At 41.2% G+C, this 12,102-nt stretch overlaps 1 protein-coding gene across 3 annotated transcripts in view; it reads right to left on the bottom strand.

Moving 5' to 3' along the window:
* The window catches only part of Ubap1 (ubiquitin associated protein 1), a 54,523-nt gene that overhangs the window by 12,686 nt on the left and 29,735 nt on the right, over positions 1-12,102 (bottom strand). For all 3 annotated transcript variants that reach the window (XM_038348321.1, XM_038348320.1, XM_038348322.1), the window contains exons 2-3: positions 2,625-2,665; positions 797-921 (exon numbers count right to left, since the gene is read on the bottom strand). In XM_038348321.1, the coding sequence (XP_038204249.1) occupies positions 797-921; positions 2,625-2,658 (159 nt within the window). In that variant the 5' untranslated portion in view covers positions 2,659-2,665. The remainder of the gene's footprint in view (positions 1-796; positions 922-2,624; positions 2,666-12,102) is intronic.

The following is a 12,102-nucleotide window of genomic DNA, read 5'->3' as shown; positions in this document are numbered from 1 at the left end:
TGAAGCAACACTCAGCTTTTTGGTGCTTTCAAGAAGTAATTTCATGCATTTGTATATAACTTAGCTCTCCAGAGGAAAGAGTTGAGAAAAAAACCCTGGAGAACATTTCATCACAGTTCTGCACAGTCAGAGAGACTATTCCACCCAGAGACAACTCACAAGGAAAGCCAGGTATAGGGGAAAATGCACAAAGTATATTCAACAAACTCTTGCTGACTCGGAACATGAAGATGGTCGAATGTGCTCTGACAAAACCTGATGTCCCTATGTTTGATTTAATAATCATTGAATTATAAACTTTCAAAATAATTTTAAAGCCTTAAAATCATTATTCTAGAAATGATGTGAAAACCTTGCAAGCAGCAGAGCCAACTGCTATTCTAACAGCCTGGGTAAAAACTAAGTGTGAGCAGAACAAGAGAAAATGTTATCTAAAAGACAATGAGGACATCAACAAAAGAAAGAGGCGAGTGTCTGAAATAGGTAACTGGAATTTGCTTTGTGCAACTTCAGTGCAAGGAAAGCACTGAGACCCAATATGTGTGTGTGTGTGTGTGTGTGTGTGTGTGTGTGTGTGTGTGTATACATACATACATACAAACAAACATACACACACACACATATAAAATGAAATGGGCTAAACAAATCTATGCATGTGTCAAACATATAAATGGAGGTTCGGGTACCACTGTAAACCAGGCATTAATAGGAGCAACAAGAAAAGAATGAAAGGTGTAAGAACAGCTTTATCCAAGTTTATCAATGCACTAAACACTAAGTAAAATTCATGACTTACCTGCACCTCTCTGATAACCTGTAAGCAATCAGGCAAGGAGAAGCCAATAGGTAGACCAACTTTAGCTGGTGTTTTGAATTTGTCTCCTATTTTGAATGGGACATCATCAAGGTAACTGAAAGTCCCTATAATAATAATAATAATAAAAAAGAAGAAGAAAACATTAGCAAATAACCTTAGTACTTATTTTGCTATAACTTAGGTGAACACACATTCATTTAGGCTCCCCTAAGACTTGAGTCCCTTCTCCAAAAGCTTACCTGACCGAGACCTGTCTACTTGTTCTACTTCACTATCTTCACTAGGAGGGTTTGTTTTCAATTATACTCAATGTAAAATCCAAAGAACTTGCAGGGCCTGGTGTATACCTTTAATCCCAGCACTCTGGAGGCAGAGAAACGTGGGTCTCTGTGAGTTCAAGGCCAGGACAACCAGAGCTACAAAGAGAAACCCTGTCTCAAAAAATAAAAATAAACAATAAAAGATCCAAAGTACTCACAGTAGCCTAAAAAAGCCTCCTAGGACCTTTCTGTCCATATCTCCTAACAACTTTCCTTTGGATTAGTGCCTGAGTCACAAGGACCTCTGCCTGAAGTGATGTCAAGCTCAAACCTGCCCTAAAATGTTCCATACCCGCTGTTTCTTTATCTGGAATGCTCGTCTCTTGGATTCACAACTCACTCCTTCATGTCTTCAACTCTGCTCAAACGTTTCTGAGCCAGGTTTAACCGCAGCACCCTACCTCACTATGCAGTCTGACTTGACCTCGCGCTATTTCTTTTCTTCTAACATTCTACATAGCTGTTTTATTATACTTATTGTCTGTCTTGTCAAAGAAAACACAGGCTTCTTGTAGCCAAGTCAAGTCTTATTTGAAGGTGTAGTCTCAAAATCATTTTGTTTGGGTTGTTCTGTTTTGTTTGGGAGACAAAGTATTGGTACCTGACACGGATGGTCTTGAGCTAACAACCCAACCTTGTCGTCAAGTAGCTGGGATTACACTGTGTGCCACTATGCCAAGTTTGTATTCTCAGAACCTACATCACGGTCTGATACACATCCATCTGAACTGATGAGACTCCTCACAATAGGTGTCTTTGATTTAAGAGTTCTCTACGAACTTTTTCTTGCCTTCTAGGGGGTGAGGGCATGGGTACCAGTGAAACAATCATTTTTTTTTAGCACAAAGAATAAAAATATTATTACTTTCTAGAATAATATGGATTTCCACCACACCCCCAGTACTAGAGAATCAAACCCATGACCATGTCTCAGATATGTGAAACATTCAACTGTTGTGAAATATCACTTTAACTATGTAAAGATGGGTTACATTTGTTTATGCTGCAGAACATTAACTGTGTAAAGGTGTGTGTTAAATTTGCTTATGGTGCATCTATTTAATTATGTACAGATGTGTTGCTTTTGTTCCACCCTGTCTGCCTAAGGCACCTGATTGATTTAAAATTAAAAAAAAAAAAAAAAAAAAAAGAAAGGAAAGAAAAGGAAAAAGAAAAAAGAGAAGAAAAAAAAAAAGGCTGAATGGCCAATAGCCTAGGCAGGAGGCAGGAGAGGGATAGGTGGGCCTGGTGGGCAGAGAGAGTGAGCAGCAGGCTGGAGAGATGGCTCGGTGGTTAAGAGCACTGGCTGCTCTTCCAGGTCTGTGAGGTCAGGCAAGGCTGATCTACGTAGTTCCAGGACATGCTATGTTTTGTACAACTTTGTTTTACTCAGGCTGTACAGTATAAAAAAATAACAAAATACTAAAGCAATTTATATTTTGTGATCAAATCATAACTTAAACCATAACATTTAACACTTCACTTACCATGAAAATCTGTACCCAACTTCTTAGAAGCCATTTAGAACCTAAAAAACAAGGAAAGATTTCCTAAGTACTATGTCTTGAGACTAAACAAGAAAACAGAGGCAAAAAAAAATCAAAACAGAAAACTAATGTTTTAGCACTCAAAAAGTCTTTACTTCTCACTCCTGAAGTCCTGAAGTTCAAAAGAAAGCCCAATATAATAAGAGAAGCTAATTTGTTTGTCTTTCCTCTCTTCCCCTCCCTCTCTCTCTCTCTCTCTCTCTCTCTCCCCTCTCTCTCTCTCTCTCTCTCTCTCTCTCTCTCTCTCTCTCGTGTGTGGGTGTATAGCCCTGGCTATTCTGGTACTACTTCTGTAGATCAGGCTGTCCTCAAAACCACAAAGATCTGCCTATCTCTGCCTCCTGAGTACTAGGATTAAAGGCATGTGTCACCAATACCCAGCCTTGTTATTATTTAAGATACACAGTGATGTATAAGTAATCAAAGATTTTTACCTCAGAACAATAACAATGAATGAAGAACCCAATGACTGCTAGTCCACTAAGAACACCCGAACACTCAGAGTTGGGTTGGAGATGTCTTAGAGATTTAACAGTTATTAATTACACAGGGTACAACCCATGAAGATCTCAGTTATAAATTGACACAATACAGAAAATGACCACTCATAAATTGCCAAAGATAGTAACTATGCAACACTAGACTACTGAAATCTATGTCCAGCCTTTGATGTTATGGTAACTTTGTTTTTGAGGTGAGATCTCACTGAACTAGTCTTGTACTATGTAATCCAGAATAGTCTCAAGCTCTGTCTTCCTGCCTGACTCCAAATACTGAAAATGAGGTGAATTAGCACCACGCCTTATCAGAATACCCTTTTTCATTTTTATTTTAAAATCTGTATGTCTATGTGTCTATATGCCACGTGTGTTGAGGTGCACACACGTGCAGTGCACCAGGTTCCCTGAAGCTTAACTACTGGAATGTGAGAGTCACCTGAAGTGGATGCTGGGACCTAACTTGTCCTTAACAACAGAGTCTTCTCTCCAGCCCCCAGATGCCTTCTGAAATACCTGTAACAACACTTCACAAAACCTGAGTAAACACTGCTGAACAAACAAAATGACAATAGATCTCCTGAAACAGGAGTATCAGACACTATATTTCAGACAGCAGCATCTGAAACAAGGCTGTGATCTGAGTTTCTCAGAAGGCAGAGGCAACAGGACTGAGTTCAGGGGCAGTCTTGTCAGCAAGACTAAAAAGCAGGAGAATCAATACACCGGAAATAAATGTGCTTCTACATGAACACTTCCTTTCCTTTTCTTTTTCTCTTAGGAAGGGTCAGGAGGACCAGGTGCCAGAACTTAATCCAAGGCCTTGCAATGCTAGGCAAGCACTTTAACCATAACCTACCTAAAATTTTAACCAATCTCTAATAGACTCCAGGGTCACCCACTGAAGGGCAGGAACACTTGCTGAGGACCAGGGTCACCTACTGAGGCGCAGGGTCACCTACTGAGGCGCAGGGTCACCTACTAAGGCTAGTGACCCTGTCCCTCGGTGCGATGCAATCATGTGGATCTGAAGGGCTCACATAAACAAGCCAGTCACATATTCATACACGTAGGCAGAACACTCATACACATTCTGTTTTGTTTTTCAAGACAGAGTTTCTATGTGTAGCCCTGGCTTTCCTGAACAGCCAGGGCTGCACAGAAAAACCCTGTCTCAAAAAAAAAGAAAAGAAAAAGAAAAAGAAAAGAAATAAAAGGTTCAGTGAACTACATCTTCTTAGCACACCTGTAACCTCACACCCGAGGCCGAGGCAGGAAAATTCAAGTTCAACACAGTAATTCTCAAAAACAAAACCAGCTGGGTGGTGGAGGCACACGCCTCTAACCCCAGAAACTCAGGAGGCAGAGGCAGGTGGATCTCTGTGAGTTCAAGGCCAGCCTGGTCTACAAAGTGAGTTCTAAGACTGGTTCCAAAGCTATACAGAAATACCCTGTCTCAAAAACCAGGGGAAGAAAAAAAAAAAAAAAAAACCCAAACGGACTGATGACTGTGCTTTTAGATTTCAGGTGTATATACGTAGAGGTCTGCACCTATCTTAAAGAGAAAAAAGATATAGCTTAAACCAATGAATAAATAAATAAATAAAGATAAAGCAGATATAGAAAACTAAAAGAACACCAAAGACATTGTTGGTTTTTTGAGACAGGGTTTCTCTGTGGCTTTGGAATCTGTCCTGGAACTAGCTCTTGTAGACCAGGCTGGCCTTGAACTCACAGAGATCCGCCTGCCTCTGCCTTCCAAGTGCTGGGATTAATGGCATGCACCACTACCGCCCAGCAATGGAAAATGGCACTGTAGGTACACTTGGGAACTTGGGTAAAATAAATAATTTAGAATATATTATATCAAAGCTCAACTCAAAATCAAAATAGAAAAAAAGGTAAGTTTCTTATTTCTTTTTAACAAAGTATGTGTAATGTTTTGAAAGATAAGCTATCACACCCAAAAGACCTAGTACCAAACACAACTTTTCTGTTCTTCCAGCAGTTTTCAAAGACAGTAAACTACAGCTGCAACTGGGGGCACACAAGCAGATCAACAGCCAGTGAGGACCACAGTAAGCCCTTGCCTCAAAATCATTAAATTAGGGGCTAGAGAGATGGCTCAGCGGTTAAGAGCACTGACTGCTCTTCCAGAGGACCGGGGTTCAATTCCTAGCACCCACATGGCAGCTCACAACTGCATGTAACTATAGTTCTGGGGAATCTGACACCCTCATGTAGATATGAATGTAGACAAAAAACATCAATGCACTTAAAATAAAATTAAATAAAATCTTTTTAAGAAGTTAAAAAAATCTGAATGCTACCTTACACTTTGCTATTTTTCTTTGATTAACTTTAATAGAACTTAAATACAGGAACCCATATGTGACTAGCTGGCAAACTGCCATGTCATTGTCATCTTAGACAGAAAATCAATCTACTGGCATTGTTCATACTAACAGCTCATTTGGTAATAAAGAAATACTTAGAAATAGGAAAACAATATCAGTAAATGGGCAAAAGCAGAACTTGAGGGGAAGCTTTTTCTTAATTTTTTTAAAAAAAAGAACTATCGCCGGGCGGTGGTGGCACACGCCTTTAATCCCAGCACTCGGGAGGCAGAGGCAGGCGGATCTTTGTGAGTTCGAGACCAGCCTGGTCTACAAGAGCTAGTTCCAGGACAGGCTCTAAAGCTGCAGAGAAACCCTGTCTCGAAAAACAAAAAAACAAAAAAACAAAAAAAAAAAAAAAAAAAGAACTATCTTTTTTCATTTTACATACCAACCCCAGTTCCCACTCCCTCCCCTCCTCCTATTTCCTCCGCCTTCTCTCCCACTCCACCCCCCCATCTACTCCTCAGAGAGGGTAAGGCACATTGCTTTGGGGAAGGTCCAAGGCCGCCCCTACTACATCCAGGCTGAGCAATGTATCATCCAAAGAGAATAGGTTCCCAAAAAGCCAGTACAAACAGTAGGGATAAATCCTGGTGCCGTTGCCAGTGCCCACAGTCTGCCCCAGCCATCAACTGTCACTCACATCCAGAGGGTCTGTAGGGTCCTATGCTTGTTCCTTCCCTATCTGGCTAGAGTTAGTGAGCTCCCATTAGCTCAGGTATTTATTTGCCTTTCTGGAAAAGTGGTTTGGTTTTGTTTTTACAGTACAGGACTCAAATCTGCCTTCACATGCTACCCAGCAACACTCCCAGCCCTAAAGCATGACTATATTGTACTTCTGCTTAACTCCAAACCAACCTAGTTCTGATTTATCTAAGGACATTTTGCTACACTATCAAATTAATCAGAAGCAATCTAAGATATTTTTCCAAATTTAATTATGTCAATACATCAAAATTGTCTTCCTGAATAAATCATATACTTAAAATTATGTACCCAAATTTTCTGCACCCTAAAAATAGGCCTTACATCGCTGTATTTAAGATACGTTTTATTTTGAAAACAAAGCAAAAACAGCTTGGAGACACACTCCTTTAATCCTAGCACTCAGGAGGCAGAGACAGGTGGATCTCTGTGAATTGGGCCAGTAACAACCTTAGCTATCCTTGAACTAGCTCTGTAGACCAGACTGGCCTCAAACTCACAAACATCAGCCTGCTCTGCCTCCCAAGTGTTAGGATGAAAGGCGTGTGTGTGCCACCACAGCTCTAACAACTTTTATTAAAGGAAGTTTGCTATCTTAACTGAACTACTAATCTAAAGCCCTGTTGCACGCCTCCATTCCAAACACTTAACTGTGTACCAACTGAAACTCCAGTTCACAAGCAACTATGTCCCTCCGCCAAAAATTCACAAAATTTGATCCTCAACACCTGTATCAAAGAATTTCAGGAGCACACCTGTGGAGCACACCTGCAGGAGGTAGAAGTGGAATCAGGGAAATCAGTTCAAGCTCATCCTTGGCTACCCAAAACTTCAAGGGCCAATTTAGTCTACAAATATATTTTTAAGAAGAAAACAGGCCAGGCAGTGATGGTGCATGCCTTTAATCCCAGCACTTGAGAGACAGAGACAGGAGAACCTCTGTGAATTCGAGGCCAGCCTGGTCTACAAGTTCCAGGACAAGCTCCAAAGCTAAAGAGAAACCCTGTCTCAAACAAACAAAGAACGAATGAACCAGAAGTGGCAGGGCTGGAGATATGGCCCAGAGGTTAAGCGCTTACTTTCTTTCTTACTCTGCTTTCTTGCAGAGGATATTAATGTCTGAAAACCTTACTGTAACTCTAGGGAACCTGACATCTTCCTTACTCCGTTACCTGCATTTATGTGCAAATACACACAGAGACAAGTATATCTTACAAGAAAGAAAGAAAGAAAGAAAGAAAGAAAGAAAGAAAGAAAGAAAGAAAGAAAGAAAGAAAAAAGAAAAGGAAAGGAGTCAAGCATAGGGACACAAGCCTTTAACCTAAGCACTAGGGAGGGAAAGGCAGGCAGATCTCTTGAGTTAATGGCCAACCTGAGATACACAGACCTGCTATGGGATGCCTTTCTGTACACTATGAGTATGTGTTGTTCTCAGTGGTTGATAAATAAAGCTGCTTTGGCCTATGGAGAGTCAGGATAGAGCCAGGCGGGAAACCCAAGCAGAGATAGAGGTGAAGGATGGAATCAAGAGAGACACCAGCCAGCCATGGAGGAAGCAAGACATGAAGAAAATGAGGTAACACCATGGTCACATAGCAATACACAGATTAATAGAAATGGGTTAATTTACATATAAGCACTAACTAGTAATAAGCCTGAGCCATCGACCAAACATTTATTATTAATATTATGTCTCTGAATGGTTATTTGGGAACTGGCAGGTGAGAGAGAAACCTCCAGTTACAGAGACACTGTCTTAAAACAAAAAGAGAGAGGTGAGATGGCTCAGTAACTAAAATGCTATGCAAACATGAGGACCAAGTTCGGATGCCCAGCACCTATGCAGAAAACTGCACAAGAGGTTGAAGACATGGTTAAGAACACTTACTGCTCTTCCAGAAGACCGGGATTTGGTTCCTAAGCCACACAACTACCTGTAACTCCAGTTCCAGGATACCTGAAACACTCTGCTAGCCTCTTCAGGCACCCATACACTCACATAATAATATAATTTTTAAAAACTAATGAAAGAAAGCCTGGAGATGGTGTCTCACACTTATAAGCCCACAGTGGACAGAGACTGGATGATCTTTAGGGCTTGCTGACTAGCCAGGCTAGCGGGAATACAATGAGCCTGATTCAGTGAGACCTTGTCTCAAAAACAAAACCAAAGTAGAGAATAAAAACACCCAACGTCATCTTTCTCTAACCTATACACACAACTGAGTACACCACATTCACAAACACACACAAAATGGGAAGAAAAAAACATCTAAGTATATAATTCATAAAGAAAAGGAAATGACAAGATTTCAAGAGGACAGACAACTCTGAGATAAAGGGATGGGATAGGAAAGAATCAGGAGAATGAATGGCAGACCAGTGCTCTAAGAGTCCAAGGAGTATCATCTGTATAATTTAAATGCTTCAAATGAAATACCTGTTTTCACAAAATATACTAGAAACCTAGCTCTTTTAGCCACTAAATATTCTGCCAAATATTGATAGTACTAGATCAGGTTAACAGACTGAACAGCTACCAACTACAATGACAATCTCCAAACCATACTACCACTCCCACACACAGCCTCTAGTTACCGAACTGAAGTGTTCCAGTAAAACAGAAAGTCATCAATACCAGCCTGATAAAGAAACACTTTAAAAGTCCTAACCCTATTCTCTGGAGAAATGGCTAATTAAGGTTTTTGACTCTGAAAAGCATTCCCCATGGCCAATCTGAAGGTCTCAGAAAGCAGTACAGAACGTTTAACCTGAAGTATAAAGTAAGTGCACTTAGGCACACACTGAGGTCCTAACAGCTAACACCTACTTCAGCTCTAGCTATTTTTCCAAAAACAGATAAACCAAAAGTGAAGTCCATTCTCCAAAACACCTGACAGTTTCCCTAGTTTTTTCTTCTTTTTCCTTTTTACTTATTTATTTATTTTTTGGTCTTTGTGAGATAAGGTTTCGCTGTTCTAGAACTCAAAGGAGGTAAAAATCAGCTCAAGGCTGAAAAGTCCAAGCAGCTTCCATGAAGACCTCACTGTGATAGCAGCACCTGCCATCACACAGTGAGACTGGAAAGCAACAGATGAAAAGAGGCCAAATCTGCTGGGGTTTTGTTGTTTTTTTCGAAACAGGGTTTCTCTATAGCTTTGGAACCTCTCCTGGAACTCGCTCTGTAGGCCAGGTTAGCCTCGAACTCACAGAGATTCATCTGCATGTGCTATCACCACCCAGCTTTTTTTTTCATTATTTGTAAGTATGTGTCCACACACAGATATGTGCACATGATGCAGGTGCCCACAGAGCCTAGACACCCATCACCTGGAGCTGCAGTTAAACACAACTGTGAGACTCCTGAGTATGAGTGCTGAGAACCAAACGCAGTCCTCTGAAGAGCAGCAAAAGCTCTTATCCAAGAGCCATTCCCCTTTGCTCTTGCTCTTTTATGATCAGAAACTTTCAGGCACTAACTGGCATTCCATGGGAAGTATTTCATTCCTTCTAAGGACAACACATCCAATGTCCTACTTTCTACTACTAAGCTCCACTTTTTTTTTTTTTTTACTTCTAGGTTTCTTCCCTTTTTTTTCTTTTGAGACAGGATCTCATTCTGTATCCCTGGTTGGCCTGAAAGTCGATATATTACAGATCAGGATGAATTCATAGAGATTCACCTGATGTGGGAGGGTCTTCTGTTTGTGTTCATTAATAAAGAAACTGCCTTGGCCCATTTGATTGGCCAGCCCTTAGGTGGGTGGAGTAGACAGAACAGGAAGAAGGAAGTGAGGTAGATGGCTCAGTCAAATTGCCCCCCCTCTCCACTCTGGGGCAGACTGCCTAATGGAGCCAGTCGCCAGATCAGACATGCTGAATCTTTCCCGGTAAGACACCACTCGTGGTGTTACACAGATTATTAAATATGGGTTAAAGAAAGAGATGTGAGAATTAGCTAATAAGAGGCTGAAATTAATGGGCCAGGCAGTGTTTAAAAGAATACAGTTTGTGTGTTGTTATTTTGGGGCATAAGCTAGCAGGCGGCTGGGAGCAGGGCTGCAGGAATGCGGCCCGCAGCTCATTACTACATTCACCTGCCTCTCTGCCTCCTGAGTGCCTTTTTCCCCCTTTCTTCCTCCACTCCCCACCCCCAATCTTTGAAGACAAGTCCAGTCTGGCCCCAAATTAACTATGTAACCACAGATGACTGGTCCTTCTGCCTCCACTTCCGAAATGCTGGGATTACAGGTGTGCATCACCACGTCCAGCTTATTCCATGCTGAGGACCAAACCCAGGGCTCTGCGTACACCACACAAGCACTCTGCCAACTAAGCTACATTCTGCAGACTCAAAAGGCCGGGATGAGGACGCAGCTTAGTGAGTAGAGTGCTCACCTGGAGAGCATGAGGCCTGGGAACCTGATTTGTGTACTGACCTCCTGAGGGCACCAGGCACACACACGGTGCACATTCCATACATGGGCACTCACACATACACATAAAATAATAATAAAAAAAAGCCAGATGATGACGCCTTTAATTCCAGCACTTGGGAGACAGAGGCAGGCGGATCTCTGAGTTTGAGGCCAGCATAGTCTATAGAGATAGTCCCAAGACAGCTGGGGCTACACAGAGAAACCCTGACTCGAAAAAATAAAAGTTATAAAAGACAGAAAAGCTCATTTCATTAAAACAAGTTTTAGCAAGATGTGGGACTGCACATGTAGTCCCAGCACTTGGGAGGCAGAGAAGAGTACACTGGCTAAAGTTCAGGCCTGCCAAAGCTATGTAACCAGACCCTGTCTCAAAACTAAGGCTGGCAAGATGACTCAGCAGTTGCCTCTAAGCCTAATGACTAGAGTTCAAACCCCAGGATCCACATGGTGGAATAAACCAACTCCCATAACTCATCCTCTCACCTCCAAACATGCGCTCGGTCATATAATTTTCAAAAAAATCAACAACATAAAAAAAAAAAAATCATGGGCTACTCTCACCAGAAGGCATAAACATATTAAAAAATGACAGACATAAAATATAGGAAGATATTCATAACTCATACATTAAAAAAATAATTAAGCTTCAGAACAGTAGTGGTGCAAACCTTTAATCCCAGCACTTGGGAGCAGAGGCAGATCTCTGTGAGTTCAAGGCCAACATGGTCTACAGAGTTCCAGGACAGGCCCCAAAGCTACAAAGAAACCCTGTCACTAATAAATAAATAAATAAATAAATAAATAAATAAATAAATAATAAGCGAGCTGAATTGTGGTGTTTTACACCTGTGATTCCCAACCTGAGAAATGAAGGCAGAAGGATTAGGAATTCTAGGTCAGTCAGGGCTACATCAAGACCCTCTCTCAAAAGATAATCAGAATAAATAAAGAAATCCTACTCAACCAGGAAGAGAAACAACCCAAAATAATGACAAAAAATAAAATATACAAACTTCCCAGAAGTACAAATTGCCAACAAATACATGAAAACAAGCCCAACTTTAGAAAATACCAATTTAAAAAAAAATCACACAACAGATACCATTTTAAACCCCCTCCCCAAATCATTAAACAGTTTAAGTTTCCCAATCTGAAGTGCCAAAGAGGAAAATGAAGCAACAAAACACATACTGGCAGCCTCTTGACTCAATCATCACAAGATTCTACCTGGAGCCAGTGCAGTGACTCAGATGCTGCAGTGTCTAGTAAGCATCAGTAACTGACATTGAGCAAAGCATGGTGGCGCAAGCCAAGGTCCCAGAAGCTGAGGCAGAAGAACAGCTGGAAGTCTGAGGACAGCCTGGGCTACATAGGGCAT

Source organism: Arvicola amphibius, chromosome 11 (genome assembly GCF_903992535.2).
Source record: "Arvicola amphibius chromosome 11, mArvAmp1.2, whole genome shotgun sequence".
Classification (NCBI taxonomy): Eukaryota; Metazoa; Chordata; class Mammalia; order Rodentia; family Cricetidae; genus Arvicola; species Arvicola amphibius.
The sequence above is the reverse complement of the archived record's forward strand: the minus strand, read 5'-3'. Positions and strand labels throughout refer to the sequence as shown.